General features: G+C 40.5%; 1 protein-coding gene across 1 annotated transcript in view; it reads right to left on the bottom strand.

Moving 5' to 3' along the window:
- The window catches only part of PHF11 (PHD finger protein 11), a 60,230-nt gene extending 40,883 nt beyond the window's left edge, over positions 1-19,347 (bottom strand). The window contains 2 exon segments of the mRNA XM_053665375.1: positions 19,235-19,296; positions 19,299-19,347. Of these exon segments, the coding sequence (XP_053521350.1) occupies positions 19,235-19,296; positions 19,299-19,332 (96 nt within the window). The 5' untranslated portion in view covers positions 19,333-19,347.
- Positions 19,348-19,626: the final 279 nt, after the last annotated feature.

Raw genomic sequence — 19,626 nt, 5'->3', positions numbered from 1 at the left:
TTATTTTTTAAATTGTATTATTGTTTTATCTTCCAATACCTTTTCCCTCTCTTTCCTTCTTTCTTGTTTTATTCTGACTTCCTTTCTTTCCAAACTTATCTCTTCAGCCTCCCTTCTGCCTTTTTTTTTTTTACCCACAAGTGAGACAAACAACTTGGAACTGCGAAAATACCAGAGTTGGACCCAAAGAGGGGGCATCTGAACAGTAAAAACAAATTTCACTTTGTTATAGCAGAGAAACTACAACTTATTCCATATCTGTATTATTTTTCATTATTCTTACATCTTTTATTTTAATAGTATCTTTGTAGTCCTCCTCTTTTTGTATAGTCTTCTTTGCCTTCGCTGGTTATATTGTATCATTTGACAGGTTTCCCTTGTTCTCTCTTACACAGTGTACTGCGAATATAACTATCCTTCACATGACTTGTGTTCCTTTAGCATATTACTTAAAGTTCTATACCCCCATTCATGTTATCCAGTCACATGGACTCTGTCCGTGTGACAGATTGTTGCTCTAATATTATTGTAAATAATAGCTGTTTCATACAATTGTAACTACTTCACAACACCCCTACCAGATCTTCACAGTTAACCCACTTCACAGTTTCCTGAACTCTAGTAATAGCGTGGTTAACTCTATTTGCTCATACACTACGCCTATTTACTACCCTTAACTCTCACCTTACCTCAGAATCTGACTTCCCACAACCTTATTGCTTTCTAGATCCAACTCACAAGCCTTCCCTCCCAAACAAGAGCCTTATCTTCTGTCCATACTTTCTTAAAAGTGGCTAAATGGGTTGAAGATTATGGTTACTACTGTACATAGCTAAAAGATGTCCTATCTCTTCTCTACTGGCTGCTACTGTAAATATCATAGAATACTCTCCTGCTGTTATAAACCATTCTGCCTTCCCCTCCAACTGCTCACAAAAAAAAAAAAAGAGTAGGTGGAAGTGGTGAATACCAGGATACCCACTGGAAGAGGAAACCCAACAACAAAGGAACCACCAACAGATAACAACAGAAGAAGGTGAAGGAGGGAGTGGAAACCACACAAACCTCACTCCAAGACCTATCTAGAAATACAACCAAATAGTGGAGAAAATATACAGTACAAACAACTGAACAAGAGCAAAAGAGAATTCTCAAAACCTTTTACACATGGAAGAAATAGCTTCAACACAAGCTGCCCTCACCATCACAAAAAATTACGACAGGTGGTACACAGAGGGACCCTTAGTTAACCAGCTGGTGGGAAGGACCCACAAGAGAAAGACCCCAAAACAATCAAAACCCAAAGACAAACACATAGCCAACTTAAAGGACAGCCAAAGACCAGTGAGCTTGGAAGATCGAGGAGACTACACCACTGAATCTCACAGATATACCACAGAAGTTCACACCATAAACCCAGGAAGCTAGAACAAATCAATTCAAGAAGCTGAAGCTAACAAGAAGAGTCTCACAAACAATGGGAAGACAAAGAAACAATCCCCAAATGAAAGAAAAGGAGGAAGCCTCACAAAAAATGATAGATGAAATACAGGCAATTCAACTATCAGATATTGAATTCAAACCAGTAGTTATCAGAAAGTTCAAAGAGCTCACAATGAGCTACCAGAAACTACAGGGGAACTATAATGAACTCACTGCAAACTATATCAACATGAAAAACGAAATGGAAACTATCAGCAAGGGCCAAGAGGAAATGAAGAATACAATTTATGAACTGAAGAACACAGTAGAAGAAATCAAAAGCAGGATCAATGAAGCAGAAGATGGGATCAGCAAGCTGGAGGACAAGGTAGAAAAAACACCCAGAAAGAGAAAGAAAAGAAAAAGAGGCTCAGAAAAAATGAAGAGGGATTAAGAGAAATGCAAGACAGTATGAAATGTGATAATATCTGAAAATTAGGGATATCAGAAAGAAAAGAAGAAGAGCAAGGGATAGAAAATCTATATGAAAAAGTAATGATGGAAAACTTCCCTAAATTTAATGAGAGAAAAAGTCATATAAATCCAGAAATCACAGAGTCCCAGTCAAGAGGAACCCAAAGAGGCCCACTTCAACACACATCATCATTAAAATGGCAAAAATTCTAAGAGAAAGAGAGAATCTTAAAGGCAGCAAAGAAGAAAAAGGAAGTAACATACAAGAGAGCCCCAATAAGGTCAGCTGCTGACTTCTCAATGGAAATGCTCCAAGCTAGAAAAGAATGGCAAGAAATATTCCAAGTAATGACACCAGAGGGCTGCAACCAAGGCTACTTTACCCAGCAAGGCTCTTAATCAAGATAGAAGGCCAAATAAAAAGCTTTCAAGATGAAAGAAGTCTAAAAGAATACATCTTCAGCAAACCAGCTCTGCAACAGATGCTAAAGAGACTGCTTTAAGGAAAAAAAGGAAAACAGAGAGACACAGAGGAACAAAGGTACAAATGGCAATGAACAAGTACCTATCAATTATAACCTTAAGTGTAAACAGATTAAATTCGCCAATCAAAAGACATAGAATAGCTAAATGGATGAGAAAACATGACCCACACATATGCTAACTACAAGAGACCCACCTCAGGACAAAAGACATACAGGGTCTAAAAGTGAAGGTCTGGAAATAAATTTTCCAAGCAAACAGACAGGAAAAATAATCCGGGGTAGCAATACACATATCAGAGAAAATCAACTTCAAAAAAGGCCATAAAGAGACGCCCATAAGGTCACGTCATAATACTCAAGGGAAGAATCCACCAAGAAGACACTAACATTGTAAATATATATGCACCCAATATAGGACCACCCAAATATATAAACAAAATCTTAGAGGACTTCAAGAAAGATATTGACAGCAACACAATTACAGTAGGGGATTTTAACACCCCACTGTCAAAAATGGATAGATCTTCCAAATGAAATAACCACAAAGATACTGTGGCATTGAACAACACCCTAAATGAAATAAGCTTAACTGATATATATAGAGTCTTTCATTCCAAAGAAGCTAAATACACATTCTTTGCAAGTGCACATAGAACATTTTCAAAGATACACCACATAACAGGACATAAAAGAAGCCTAAACAAATTGAAGAAAATTGGAATCATACCATGCATTTTCTCTGACCACAAAAACTGAAACTAGAAACCAACCCCAAGGGAAAAAACCCAAAACACTCAAAATCATGGAGATTGATAGCATGCTATCAAACAACAAATGGGTCAAGAATGAAATTAGGGAAGAAAATAAAAAGTTTCTGGAAACAAACGAAAATGAACTCACAACAACCCAAAACATATGGGACACAGCAAAAACAGCCCTAAGAGCGAAGTTCATAGCAATACAGGCCTACCTAAAAAAGATAGAAACATTTCAAAACAAACAACCTAATGCTATGTTCACAGCAATTCGAGGAACAATAACAAAGACAGCCCAGAGCAAGGAGAAGGAAGGAAATAACCAACATCAGAGCAGAATTAAATGACATAGAGAATAAAAGCACAATTATAAAGATCAAAGAATCCAGGAGCTGGTTTTTTGAAAAGATAAACAAAATAGACAAGCCTTTAAGCAGACTCATCAAGAAAAGAAGAGAGAGGACACAAATAAACACATTCAGAAATGAAATAGGAGAGATTACAACTGACACCACAGAAATACAAAGGATTGTAAGAAATTACTATGAAGAACTGTATGCCAAGAAATTTGAAAACCTAGGTGAAATGGACAAATTTCCAAAAAAATATAATCTTCCAAAACTGAGTGAGGAAGAAGCAAAAAGCATGAAAAGACAATAACAGCAAATGAAATTGAAGCAGTAATCAAAAAACTCCCATCACACAAAAGCCTTGGACCAGATGGTTTCACAGAATTCTACAAAGCATTTAAGAAGAGCTAACCCCTATTCTTCACAGACTATTCCAAAAAATCCAAAATGATGGAAGACTCCCAAACTTTTTTTTTTATGAAGCCAGAATCATCCTAATCCCAAAACCAGAGAAAGACACAACAAAGAAAGAAAACTTCAGGCCAATATCGCTGATAAACATAGATGCAAAAATCCTCAACAAAATATTGGCAAACTTCATCCAACAATACATTCAAAACATCATACACCATGACCAAGTGGGATTCATTCCAGGGATTCAAGGATGGTTCACTATTTGCAATCAGGAAATGTAATACATCATATAAAAGCGAAGACAAAAATCACATGATCATATCAATAGATGCAGAAAAAGCTTTTCATAAGGTACAGCACCCATTTACAATAAAAACACTCAACAAAGTGAAAATGGAGAGAGCATTCCTCAACCTAATAAAGGCCATACATGAGAGACCTACAGCCAACATCATACCAAATGGGCAAAAACTAAAATCTTTTCCACTAAGATAATGAACAAGACAAGGTTGTCCACTTTCAGCACTTCTATTCAATATAGTTTTGGACACTTTAGCCACAGCAATCAGACAAGAAAATAAAATAAACGGCATCCAAATCGAAAAGGAGGAAACAAAACTGTCAGTGTTTGCAGATGGCATGATAGTGTACATGGAAGATCCTATGGACTCCACCCAAAAACTGCTCCACCTAATAAACAAATTTGGCAAAACAGCAGGATACAAAGTCAATATCTAGTAAAAAAAAAAGTCATTTTTTATACCAACAATGAAACTGCTGAAGCAGAAATCAAGAAAAAAATCCCATTCGATATACCAAAAAGAAAAATTAAATATGTAAGAAGAAACCTAACCAAGGAGGTAAAAGACCTGTATGCAGAAAATTACACAACACTGAAGAAAGAATTCAAGGAAGGCACACACAAATGAAAACATATACACTGTTCATGGATGGGAAGAATTATCATCATCAAAATGTTCATACTACCCAAAGCAACTTACACATTCAATGTAATACCTATTAAAGTACCAATGGCATATTTCACAGACATAAAACAAACACTTCAAAAATTTATATGGAACCTTAAATGACCCCAAGTAGCAGCTGCAATGTTGAGAAAGAAGAACAAAATAGGTGGGATTACAATACCTGATACCAAACTGTATAACAAGGCCACTGTAATGAAAAGAGCCTGGCATAAAAACAGGCACTTAGACCAATGGAACAGAACAGAGAGCTCAGGAATAAATCCAAGTCCCTACAGTCAATTAATATTCTACAAAGGGGGCAGCAAAAAATGGAGTAAAATAGCCTCTTCAACAAATGGTATTGGGAGAACTCTACAGCTACATGCAAAAAAATGAAACTCGAGCATCACTTACACCATACACCAAAATAAATTCAAGGTGGATAAAAGACTTAAATATAAGCTGTGGCATTATTAAAGTCTTAGAGGAGAACAGTGGCAGGAAAAAGTCTCAGATATTTCATGCAGCAACATTTTTACTGATATGTCCCCTACAGCAAGGGACATAAAGGAAAGAATAAACAAATGGGATATCATCAAAATTAAAAGCTACTGCATGGCTAAAGAAAACTTAAAAATCAAAAGAGAACCGATTGTATGGGAAAACATAGTTGCCAATGATATCTCAGACAAGGGTTTGATCTTCAAAATATGCAAAGAACTTACGTGACTCCACTCTAAGAAGACAAGCAACCCAATTTAAAATTGGGCAAAGGACTTGAACAGACACTTCTCCAAGGAGGACATACAGAGGATCCAGACACACATGAAAAGATGCTCAGTATCACTAGATATCACAGAGATGCAAATTAAAACCCCCAATGAGATACCCGTTTACACTGGTTAGAATGGCCATCACGAACAAAGCAACAAACAAGCGTTGGAGAGGTTGTGGGGAAAAGGGGACCCTAGTGCACTGTTGGTCAGATTACAGAGTGATACAACCACTATGGAAAGCAGTATGGAATTTTCTAAGAAAACTAAAAATTAACCTGCCTTTTGACCCAGCAATTCCACTGCTAGGATTATATCCTAAGAATCCTGAAGCACCAATTCAAAAGAACCTATGCACACCAATGTTCATAGCAGCACAATTTACGATAGCCAAGTGCTGGAAGCAACCCAGTTGCCCATCAGTAAATGAATGGATCCCCAAAGTATGGTACATATACACAATGGAATTCTATGCAGCAGAAAGAAAGAAGGAGCTCTTACCCTTTGCAACAGCATGGATGGAACTGGAAAGCATTATGCTGAGTGAAATAAGTCAGGTGGTGAAGGACAAATACCATATGATCTCACCTTTCACAGGAAGCTAAACAACAAAACAAATAAGCAAGCAAAATATAACTAAAGACAATGAAATGGAGAACAGGCTGCCAGGGACCAGAGGGGAAAGGGGAGGGAATTTCAGGGGAAAAGGGAAAGGTTTATAGAAACAAGTGTAAAGGACACACGGACAAAAACTAAGGTAGGTGGAAATGGGAGGGAGGAGAGGAGCATTGGGGGCCTGTACTGGGATGGGAGTAAAAGACAGAAAACTGTACTTGAACAACAAGTAAAATAAATTAATTTAAAAAAAAAACAAAACAATAAACAAGCCCTGGCTGGTGTAGCTCAGTAGATTGAGCACAGGCCTGTGAACCACACAATTGCTGTTCTATTCCCAGTCAGGGCACATGCCTGGGTTGCAGGCCAGTTCCCAGCAGGGGACTCACGAGAGGCAATCATACACTGATGTTTCTCTCCCTCTCTCCTTCCTTTCCTTTCTGAAGATAAATAAATAAAATCTTGAAAAAAACACAATAAACAAACAGAAGTACCAGAAAATCAAACTGCATGGAACTCCAACAGTGAAGGAATTAAAGAAACATTCAACTGAACTGGTAGGAAGGAGACAGGCAGCTAGTTGTGTGGAGGAAACCTGAAGCAAGGAGGCAGACCACATGGGTGGAGCAGGCTGAGTGGTCCTTTGGCAAGACAGCAGACTACTGGAGCAAGGCAGGGCTGGCTGAATGGAAAACTAAGACTCAAAGCTAGCCCTAAACTAGACAGGTGTTGCCACATTAGTAGAAGCTCCCAGTTTCACACAAGAGCTTATTGGAAAGTGGGGTAGAGCCGAGCAAGCAAGCCACATTGTTTTCTGACTGACACCTCTCCAACAGAGAGCACCACAATGCAGCAAAGAGGTTTGCCCTGCCCTGGAGAATACCTAAGGCCCTGCCCCCTTACAACATAACAGGTATGCTGACACAAAGAAATATGGCCCAAGTAAAAGAACACATCAAAACTCCAGAGAAAGACCTAAGCAAGTAGGAGATAACCAATCTATCTGATGCAGTGCCACAGCCCGCTGAGGCAAGGGTGGTCGTGAGGCTGAGCGAGGGACTGAAATAAAGGAGAGGACCAAATGCTCTGCTGGCATAAGGCAAGTTTATTGCGCAGTCTTCTGGCTTATATACAATCTTGGATACAAAGGAGAACAAAGGAGAAGCCTTCTGGCACGTAGCTCACTTCCTTGACCTACAAAGTTTATCTCTTCCCTTAGAGTCCGGACGTTCCCAAGCTAACATACTTTCTTGGTACATGATGCACAGGCCAAAGATATGAGTTGATGGGAGAAGCGGCTAGTTTCTCAAGGGGTCAGAGAACTGTTACAACCCAAGATAGCCCCGAGGCCGGAAACCAGGCCCAGTCACCACACCCGCAGTGCTAGACCCTATCCTCGACCCCTCAGAGGCCTCTTGGGCTCCAACATCTCCCCCTTTTTTACTTTATATAATATAGTGGAATTTCATTTTTGGTCATATCCAATTTCTGTTGCTTTAGATCGACGTACAAGCCGTTGATTTGGCTTACAAATACGCTCAGAGACAAAAATCACAAACTAGACATAGAAACACAGACACTGACATAGCTGTAACAAACAAAGACTGACACCGGCACAGACATAGTTTCTCTTCTTATACAAGTGAACCTAATTTCTTCTCATACAGGCGAACCGCGGTTCTCACACATCTAAACCAAAAGTGACCTAGTCACTACTCCTGAGGGCGTCCCCTCTTTTGGGAGCCCCTGGGTGGGCTTCCGGCAACGTCTCGCCTTACCACCTCAGGGTCAAACAGTCTAGACTTCAAATGCAAAAGAGGATTCTCATTACTTACGTTTGCTCGAGCAGCTCACATTCAAGGAGGAATTAAGACAATTGGTTAAAATGCAATCATGACAGGTTAGATTATACATGGTATTCTGAGCAAGCTGTAAATCCCCTGTAATAAACGCAAAGGGGTCAGGTATATAAGCTATGACAGATACATTTTTCTGGGTTCCGTCTACGGAGATAGTGTCTTGTGTTCCTATATGCATCCAAACTACTTGTCTCTTGGCTACGGTGACATATTGGAGGGAGGCGACAGCCTTCCAAAGCATAGTCTGATAGGTCCGATTATTCTTTGTCTATATTCCATATAGCAGGTTCATGGGCCTGTAGGTCCCTTCTTGGTAATCACTCCAGTCACAAATCCCTTGATCACAAACGGTATGGTTGAGATGACAAATTCTCTATGTCGGGCCTCACTGGCTCTGAGAGGGCGTTCTCTGCTTGTATACCGGGATGTCAGGAGGAGGAGACCCCTGGTCAACAGTAGTGGTGCTCACATTTCTATGAAGATAAAGCATGTCCACACCCCAATGAGGTCCATCAGTGAAATTACTATCCTAATCAGTATACCTGGAGATAAGAGTACAATTTCCTGGGGTCGAAGAAAAGCAAATGGGTTGAGTAGTAGACAAGCCGGTATAATTATACTTAGCTGACACGGGCAAGATATGCCCGGAAGACGGCGGGCCTAAGACCTGGGTATTGTTCACATAAACAGGCACAAAATCATTGTCCCCCCAAGTAACTGGATGCAGGACGGGAGGATTTGGAAGGAAGGCCCAGTATTCTTCAGCCTTCACTTGAGTTCTCAGTATCCACAGGAGGCTCAAGATCAGCGCCAACTGCTGGAGTCTCCTCTGGGCTCTCCGGGGATGGGTGTTCCGGTTCCTCAGTGACATGGCCGCGAGTCTCCTTCGGAGCTTCTCTATTTTGCTCTTGGGCATGGCGGACACACCTCTCGGGCAACCACCGTGGGTACTCAGCGTCTGTGGGAAAAACACAAACATACCCTCGGCCCCAAACTAGTACCGGGTCAGGGCCGTGCCGAGACCCATCCATGGGGTCTCTCCAAAATACTTGAGGGTAGTGCCGCATGCGCGGCCCCCAGTGCCTGTCCGCTGCGGAGTGCCCTTCCTATGGTTAAAAAATTCAAAACAAATAAGGAATGAGATACAAGCAGTTTTGGAGAGTGGGGGCTATACCATCTCCCCCCTTTCAGTGTAGCAAATTGTTGTTTGAGAGAAAGGTGTGCTTGTTCGATGACTCCTTGTCTTTGAGGGTTATGAGGGATATCAGTTTTATGAAGGATTTGAAAGGAAGTGCAGAAAGAGGCGAAGGCTTTACTGGTATAGGCAGGGGCGTTGTTGGTCTTCAAAATTTTGGGGATACCAAGTACTGAAAAGCAAGATAGTAAATGAGAGATTACATTGCGAACGTTTTCGCCTGCTAGAGGGGAGGCAAAAAGGAAATGAGAACAAGTATCAATAGTGACATGTAGATATCGAAGTGTGCCAAAGGAGGGGCAATGCATAATATTCATTTGCTAGAGATCGTTAGGCTTGAGACTTTGGGGGTTAACACCAAAACGGGGTACTGGAAGCGGCTGAGAACAGGTGGAGCATGACTTAACAATCTGTCGTGCCGCCTCTCGGGTAAGCTGAAATTGATACCGAAGAGATCGGGCAGATTGGTGGTGAAGGGCATGGGATTGTTGAGCACGTTGCTGCTGCGAAAGAAAGACGTGAGTATGGGAGTCTGCGAGCGCATTCGATGTTGCCAAAGGTCCTGGAAGAAATGAATGTCCCCCAAGATGACCAATAAAGCAGGGGGCTTTTCGCTGTCGAAGCAATTGCTGGATGGAGTGGAATAACTGGAGAACCGTACGATTAGAAGTCGTGATTAAAGGGACAGTTTCCAAAATAGTTAACGCCTGGACAATATATTGACTGTCAGAGTAAAGATTAAAAGGTTCAGGGATAAGGAGGAAGGCCTGATGAACAGCAAAGAGTTCGACTTCTTGAGCAGAATTGGAGGCGACCTGCCAAACCTGGGATTTTTCTGGGGTGATTAGAACAGTGCGTCCATTAGATGAACTATTTGTGAATAAATTGACGGCGGAAGTCAAAGGGATGAGGGAGAGATTTCTGGGAAAGATAAAATGGGCTTGAGAAGCAAAATGCAAAATCTTGTCTTTCGGGAAATGATGAGAGACCTGTCCTGAGAAGCCTTTAAAGGCCAATGGAAAAGAATCATTCATGTTCATTAGCCAGGAAAACTGTTCGGAAGTATATGGTATGACTATAACAGGAGGGTCTCGTCCTAAGATTTGGATAGACACTTTGCGTCCCTGCTGAACTCGCTCGGCTACAAACGAGGCATAAGAGGCAAGCGCCTTCTTTGGCGTTGCCGGGCCGTGAATCCACTGGAGTACCCCATGCTGGTAGAGAGCTCCTGTTGGGGCGATAGAAGAAGGTATTATTAACAAGGACCAAGGTTGTGAAATATCACAGTAAGACAATTGGGTGGACTGAAGAGCGTCTTCCACCAGCCATAGGGCCTGCCGTGCGCTCGGGCTGAGCGCTCGAGGAGAGGCAGGATTGGAATCTCTGTTAAGTAAGGTAAAAAGAGGCTTAAGGTCGCCGGTGGTAAGTTTCAAAGATGGGCATATCCAGTTGATTTCTCCTAGTAGGGTCTGAAAATCATGCAAAGTCCGTAGGTGAGAAGTATCAATCTGTAATTTTTGAGGCGAAAAAGTTAGGGGCTTAAGTTGGTATCCAAGATAGGAGTAAGGGTAAGCATTTTGGATCTTATCAGCTGCTATTTGTAGACTGAAAACGGCTAAATCTTGTTTCATCTTGGAAAATGCTAAAATCAAGAGGTCATGATTGGAATGCGCTAGCAAGATATCATTCATATAATGAATGACTAAAACTGAGGGGAACTTATCTCGTGTTCTCTGAATAGCTTGTTGCACAAACTTTTGACACAAGATAGGACTATTAGCCATACTCTGAGGTAAAACTTTCTATTGAAATCTTAACATTGGTTCCCGAAGGTTAGTGGAGGGAACACTAAAAGCAAATCACTGACAATCAGAAGAGAACAGTGGAATAGTATAAAAACAGTCTTTTAAGTCAATCACAATCTTATAAGTAGATGGAGGGATGGCAGCAGGAGATGGAAGTCCAGGCTGCAACGCACCTATGAGGAACATGGAAGCATTTACTCTTCAAATCTTGAAGGAGCCTTCACTTTCTTGACTTCTTTTTGATAACAAATATAGGAGAATTCCATGGTGACGTGGAAGGTTCAATATGTCTGGCAGTAAGCTGCTCTTGCACTAGCTTTCTAGCTGCCTCTCATGTTATTCCAAGCCTGTGAGCAATTTTAGACCTAGCTTGTCGCTCACAGCTCTCGTGATATTCAGCAAGCCATAACAAATAATCACCCCCAGTTAACACTGCCTTACACATAGTTTTCTAATCTTGCGGGGGAAGAGCAAGGCTTGCGATAGTTTCCATGGTAGCAATGGTGAAGGGGGGCGTAGCCCCATATTGGGCACAGGCTAATTTTAACTCCTTCAAGGTCTTGTAAGGAATATACTCATAATCTCGCCACTGTTGGCCCTGATCATTCTGCCTCTGAAGGACAGGGAAAATCTGTCTCTCGGGGGAGAAACTATCTATTGACTTCCCAATCTTCCTCCAAGTATTAATATTAATCGTTCCCTCTATAGGAAACCAAGGACATACTTGTTGGACAAAATCCACAAAACGATGGATTTGCCTCTTAGAGGTTGTGACACCTCGTCCCCTTAATAGGGTGCACAATACTTGTTCAAACAACTTCTTTTCGGAAGAGTGGGAATTCCCCATTATTATGCTCTCCTACACCGCTCCCTGCTACTTTTACTTTTAACTTACTGGGCCCCCATAGCAGCGGTCCTCTCGGGATCTCAAATCCTCACGATTCTGGACTCTTTAGGTCCCTGTTCGGGCGCCACTCTGCCGCAGCCCGCTGCGGTAAGGGTGGTGGTGAGGCTGAGTGAGGGACTGAAATAAAGGAGAGGACCAAATGCTCTGCTGGCATAAGGCAAGTTTATTGCGCAGTCTTCTGGCTTATATACAATCTTGGATACAAAGGAGAACAAAGGAGAAGCCTTCTGGCACGTAGCTCACTTCCTTGACCTACAAAGTTTATCTCTTCCCTTAGAGTCCGGACGTTCCCAAGCTAACATACTTTCTTGGTACATGATGCACAGGCCAAAGATATGAGTTGATAAGAAAAGCGGCTAGTTTCTCAAAAGGTCAGAGAACTGTTACAATCCAAGATAGCCCCGAGGCCAGAAACCAGGCCCAGTCACCACACCCACAGTACTAGACCCTATCCTCGACCCCTCATAGGCCTCTTGGGCTCCAACAATGCAGAGTTCAAAACAAGGCTCACAGAACTGATTGACTTTGGTTGCAAAATAAAGGAACAAAGGAAGGCTATACAGTGAAATAAAGCGAAATATTCAGGAAACCAAGAGTGAAGGGAAGGAAATTGGGACTCAAATCAATGGTTTGGAGCAGAAGAAAAAAATAAATATTTAACCAGAACAGAATGAAGAAACAAGAATTCAAAAAAATGAGGAGAGGCTTTGGAACCTCTGGGACAACTTTAAACGTTGCAACATCTGAATCATAGGGGTGCCAGAGGAGAAGAGGAAGACCAAAAAAATGAAACTTATTTGAAAAAATAGTGGAGGAGAACTTCCCAAATCTGGCAGAGGAAATAGACTCCTAGGAAGTCCAGGAAGATCAGAGAGTCCCAAAGAAGTTAGACCCCAGGAAGCACACACTAAGGCACATCATAATTACATTACCCAACATTAAACATAAGAACAGAATCTTAAAAGCAGCAAGAGAAAAGGAGACAGTTATCTACAAAGGAATTCCCATAAGCCTATCAGCTGATTTCTCAAAAGAAACCTTACAGGCAAGAAGGGACTGTAAAGAAGTATTTGAAGTCAGGAAAGGCAAGGACCTACATCCAAGATTACTCTATGCAGTAAAGGTATCATTTAGAATGAATGGGCAGATGAAGTACTTCCCATATAAGGTCAAGTTAAAGGAAGTAATCATTACCAAGTCCTTATTATATCAAATATTAAAGGGACTTACCTAAAAAATTAAAGAGGATCAAAACTATGAACAGTAAAATGACAACAAACAACTGTCAACAACTGAACCTAAAAAAATACAAACAACAAAAACAAAAACTAAGCAAAATATCAGAATGGAAATAGGATCAGAGAAATGGGCATCACATGGAGGGTTTTCAATGGGGAAGGAGAGGGAGAGAATGGAGGAAAGGTACAGGAAATAAGAAGTGTAATTGAGGCTTCCGCCAAGATGGAGGCATAGGTGAATGTGCTGTGCCTTCTCACACAACCAAGTTTAGAGACAACTAAATATTAGCAATAGAAAACACAGCCAGAACACAGAAAATTGAACTTTTCGGAAGTCCGTTAAAAACAAATTCTTCAGCCTGACTGGTAAGGGGTGAAACCAGCGGCTGGTGAAGCGGGATTGCACAGGTCTCGGTCAGGCAGAATCCAGACGCGTGGAATCCAGGCGCAGGGTTGGACCTAGTGAGCGACCCAGCGAGCTACCAGGCGAGCGACCGCGGGGGAGACAGCGGGGGAGCGGTGCTGCGTGTTGACTGTGGTTGCGCATTTGTGCGCGGGCGGACAGGCGAGGGAGTGAGCGGTTGGACCAGGGCCCAGCGGGTCCCCGCGGCAAGTGGCAGTGGAGGGCGCTGCCATTTCCCTGCTCTGACCCCACCTCCACATACAGCGTCATAACCCAGCGACTCTGAGTGGCCTGGCCCAGGTGAACCACCTAAGACGCTAATCCTCACCCAGCTGTGAGAAACAGCAGAGGGGGTCGCCATTTCCCCGCTCTGACCACGCCCCCACATACAGCGTCACAACCCAGCGGCCTGGGAGTCCAAGGCACCACTTCTCACACTTAAAGGGCCAGAACAGACCAAAATGTCGCAGGAAGACCTCAAAGCCCCAGAGCCCATAGATCTAAGTGATGAAGAAATAGCAAAACTCTCAGACGCACAGTTTAAAACACTGGTCATCAGGATCCTCACAGAACTGGTTGATTATACCGACAAATTAGACAAATATATGAAGGCGAAACTAATTGAAATGAATGGAATTGCACAGGACACCAATAGCGATGAAAAGGAAACTGGGACTCAAATCAATGGAGTGGACCAGAAGAAAGCAAATAATGGCCAAACAGCAAAGAGTCAAGAAGCAAGAATTCAAAGAAATGAGGAGAGTCTTAGGAACCTCCAGGACATCTTTAAACACTCCAACATCCGAATTATAGGGGTACCAGAAGGGGGGAAAGGCACAGCCACCAGTGGAAAACTTATTTCAACAAATAATAAAGGAGAATTTCCCCAATCTGGCAAAGGAAATAGACTTCCAGGAAATCCAGGAAGCTCAGAGAGTCCCAAAGAAGTTGGACCCAAGAAGGAACACACCAAGGCACATCATCATTACATTAGCCAAGATTAAAATGAAGGAGAGAATCCTAGAAGCAGCAAGAGATAAGGGGACAGTCACCTACAAAGGAGTTCCCATCAGACTGTCAGCAGATTTCTCAAAAGAGACCTTACAGGCAAGAAGGGGCTGGAAAGAGGTATTCCAAGTCATGAAAACCAAAGACCTACAACCAAGATTGCTCTATCCAGCAAAACTTTCATTTAGAATGGAAGGACAGATAAGGTGCTTCTCAGATAAGATCAAATTCAAGGAGTTCATCATCACCAAGCCCTTATTATATGAAATGTTAAAGGGACTTATCTAAGAAAAAGAAGTTAAACAAACATGAACAGTGAAAGGACAACAAACTCACAGTTATTAACAACCACACCTAAAACAAAAGCAAACTAAAAGGACAGCTAGATCAGGAGTGGAAACATAGAAATGAAGATCTCATGGAGGGTTAGCAACAGGGGAGTGGGAGGAGGAGAAGGGGGGGAGAAGGTACAGAAAATAAGTAGCATAGACAGTAGATAGAAAATAGATGGGGGGCAAGAATAGCATGGGAAATATAGAATCTAAAGGACTTGAGACACATGGTCATAAACTAAAGGGGGGGTAATGGTGGGGATGGGGGGTAGGGTGGAGGGGAATGAAGGGGGGGAATAGAACAACTGTAACAGCATAATCAATAAAAAAATTAAAATTAAAAAAAAAGAAGCGTAATTGATAGGCATAAAATATATGGGGAGAGGTTAAGAATGGTATAGGAAACAGAATTCAAAGAACTTGTATGTATAACACATGTACATGATCTAAGGGGGGGAATGTTGGGGGGATCGAGGTGAAGGGTGAAAGGGGGATAAACAGGGAAAAATTGGGGAAACTGTAATAGCATAATGAATAAAATATACTTAAAAAGTTTAAATACATAATTATAAAGTTTCCAATCACTATTATAATACAATGTTCTAGAAAAATGCAATACAACAATAAAGAGAAATTAAGAGGCCCAAAAATCAAAAGGAAAAATATCTTCTCTATTTACAGATAAGGCTTGTCCAAATAAAATACACAGGTGAATTTAGAGACTTAAAATTAATATGAGTTTACAAGACTACTGTATAAGAATAAATAAAATCAATAGTTTTTGTATATGCCAGTAATAGCTCGTTTCAAACAGGTATTAGGAAAAAAGTAACAAAACAAACCTAGGAAAAAGCCTAACCCAATCGTGGAGACACCAATAGAAAAAAATTATTAAATTTTCTAAAATTCATAAAAGAAGACCTGAATAATTGGAGAGGCAGAAACTGTTAATAGATAAAAGTACTCATATATCATGAGGGTGCCTATTTTTTCCCAAATTAATCTATAAATTCAGTGAGGTTCCAGTTAAAATTCAAATGGGAATTTTTATGAAACATGTTAAGCTGATTCCAAAATTCAAAGAAAATAAAATAGCCCAGGTTTATCTAAAATCATAGTAATTAACACAGTGTTGTGCCAGCTCAGCCATAGACAAAGTGACCAATGGGACAGAAAGAACAGAGTGCTAAAAATGCATCTGTACACATATACTATATTGTCAGCACACTGGATAAACATGAGGGTTCAAGACCTAGAAAATCTCGGTGAGAATTCTGTGACCTTGGGCAAGTGATTTAACTTCTCTGTGACTCAGTAGTTTTATCTTTGGATGTAACAATACCTATTTTTTAGGGCTGTTATGAGGGGTAATAGTTTCATACAGGTTAAGCTTCCAGAACATTACCTTACACCTAGTGAACATGGAATAATAATAACAGTTATCATTATTATTACTACAAATCAGTGAAGAAAGGATAGATTATACAATAAACAGTGCTGGGAAAAGTGGTTAATCATAAAAATAAAAGTATATCTATATTAGAATCCAATTAAATTAAGAAGTTATATGACAAAAGCCAAATTTTGAAACTTATGAAAAAAACCAGAATCTTAGTAAATAATTTCTTAGGAGAAAAATAATCTTACAAATTACAAAGAAAAATAATGGTGAATTTAATTATATAACAAACTTCTGCATGATAGAAAACACTATAAACAAAATTAAATGCAACATATATAATGAAGCAGTACAATTAATTTTATGTAAATAAGTACATATAGGCAAAACCAACATCTCAAAGATAAAATGTAGTCTATGAACACGTCACAGAGGTGAAAAATAGAACCATGCATTGGCACAGCAAACAAGGCACAAGCCCACTAATAATCTAAGAACAGTGGGTAAAAACAACGAGAGACCTCTGTAGACTCAGAAAGAAGATACCTACTAAGAAGGGATCCTCACCAGGCTTAAAATTAAAAATAAAAATAAAAACAAAACAAACTCAGAGCCTAGCAACTATTTCTAAGCAGGGTCTCCTCATGTAAACCTTACTTCAGGAAGAAGCCTGCCTCCTGAACTGGACTGCCCAACTGTTTTTGTCACCTGAGCTAGCCCTGATAAAGGAATTCCTGGAATCCTATTTCGACCAATAGGACTGAGGCTTTCCCCATCCAAGTAGAGCTGTACAGTTATATCCACTAGCATCTTCACTAACCAATCTGAGCAGCTCCATACTGACCAACCAGGACAGTGCTTTTTAAAAAATCCTCACCCAAGAACATGCTTATTGATTTTAGGAAGAGGGGAGATGAAGGAGAGGGTGGGAAACATCAGTGTGAGAAAGAAACATCCATCAGTTGCCTCTTGCATGTGCCCTGACCTGGATCAATCAGTTTAGGGGAGGATGCTCCAAGCAACTAAGCCACAGCAACCAGGGCAGGATGGTGCTTTTGGACCAATTAAACTGTGAGGATTTGGAGTCCTCAGTTGCAAGAGGATGGACCAATCAGGGACCAGGGACAGAGACTTCTCTCTATATAGGTCAGCTTCCCTCTGGCTTGGAGTCCACATTTTCCTTTTCCATCCAAGACTGAAGACACTGAAGATGTCTTGTTGGAGCAGAGCAGGCAGAGCAGTGCTGTCTAACAGAAGAGGGGCGTTGCCCCAAGTCTGCCTCACAGCTGTGCTGTTGCAAAGCTCTGCTATTTCATAATTGGACTGTAGCACAATTGTGCTGTTTACACTGAATAAAGTTTCCTTCTTCACGACACCTCAAACTGGGGATTCCTGTTGGCATTCAATTGGCACCAATGACCATTGGTTGATACCTTCACACTAGTCAAAGAGGAAAAAAAATAAAATCTCATAATATCAAGTGTTGGCAAGGAATAAAAGAAATTCTGAAACAATGGTAGGAGTCAAAATGTGGAGAGCTATTTGGAACATGCAGTGAGGTGCACAAGGCTCCCTTCCTGCACCCAGAAGTTCTGCTCTCGCTATGTGCCCTAGATCAAAGAAATTTTCCAGTGAATTAGAACACCTATACAAGGATGTTTGTGACAGCTGGTTCATCGTACAAAAACAAACAAATGAACAAACAAAAAAATCACCGGGAAAAACCTAACCTAACTGCTCATTCCCAAGAAAATATTTAAATAGTTATGAAATGGAATACTGTACCATTTAAAATTAAAGGCAGAGTTGTATTTATTAACATAGATAAATGTCAATGATCCATAGAATTTGGGAGAAATTCTATAAAGTCCAAGAACATGTAAAACAGTATCAGATCCTGTTCATAAATATTTAAATATATGTGTTTGGAGCATAAAGTTAAAAATACAAGGTAAAAAACACCAATTTGTGACAGCAATTATCTCTCAGGAGAAATAAAGAGGTGGGAAGAGCGAGAAGTAGAGGGTCCTTAAGTATCTATGTTTATTTCTTTAGAAAATGTGAAGTTGAAACAATATTATATAATATCCTGATTTTACAAATTTGGTTAAATTGTCTATGGGTATCTGTTACATTTGAAATATTTCATTAAAATTTCTTTAAAAAAGTTTCTTGATAATTTTTGTGTCTTCTATCAGTTGTAAATAAAACTAGAAGTGATCTTAAGGTAATAAGATCTAAAATAATTTAAAAAGGGAAAAATATTCCCCCTAAATCCCTACTTAAAAGCCCAAACCATGGCCAACTCATCATTCTTTGTATTCATAGTACCATTTTTTTTTAATTTTTTAAATAAGATTTTATTCATCCATCTTTAGAGGGGAATGGAAGGAGAGAGGGAGAGAAACAATGTATGGTTGCCTCTCACGTGTCCCCTGTTGGAAACTGGCCTGCAACCTAGGCATGTGCCCTGGCTGGGAATCGAACCGTGATACTCTGGTTCACAGGCCAGCGCTCAATCCACTGAGCTACACCAGCCAGGGCTCCATTTTATTTATTTTGACATGTCCTTCCCTAAAGAACTCATGTGTTTTCTTTTCTTTTAAAAATATTTTTTAATTTATTTTTAGAAAGAGTGGAAGGGAGGGAGAAAGAGAGGGAAAGAAACATCAATGTGTGGTTGCCTCTCATGTGCCCCCTACTAAGGAACTAGCCATCAACCCAGGCATGTGCCTTGACTGAGAATTGAACCAGCAACCCTTTGGTTCACAGTCCGACACTCAATCCATTGAGCCACACCAGCCAGGGTTCATGTGTTTTCAAGTAACTTACCAAACAATTTTTGTGAGCAGCTATGTTCTCTGATGGTGCAAAGTACAGGACACTACACTCGAGTCTTTGGGGCAAAGTGCACATGTCCTTTTTTACATCTTTTCCGCAACCTGGAAGACACCTATAAGAAACACCCCTGATGAGAAATGGAAAAGTGGTTTTCTTGGTCTCAATAACACCTCCAGTAGTGTTAAAGTAGAAAAAAGGCACTTGTTTTTATGATTTTCAACTCTCAGGGAAAAAGAAATTGGGACCCAAGTGGAAAATTAACTTATATGGTATTTTTAATAGCTTAATTAAAAAGCATTAAATAATTCATTTTAAATGTCAAAACATGAAGAAAACCTTTATTAAAGAAACACAAGCAGGAATTTAAAGACAAAGCTTTTGAA

This window comes from Artibeus jamaicensis, unplaced genomic scaffold, assembly GCF_021234435.1.
Source record: "Artibeus jamaicensis isolate MK-2021 breed Jamaican fruit bat unplaced genomic scaffold, CSHL_Jam_final contig_410, whole genome shotgun sequence".
Classification (NCBI taxonomy): domain Eukaryota; kingdom Metazoa; phylum Chordata; class Mammalia; order Chiroptera; family Phyllostomidae; genus Artibeus; species Artibeus jamaicensis.
The sequence above is the reverse complement of the archived record's forward strand: the minus strand, read 5'-3'. Positions and strand labels throughout refer to the sequence as shown.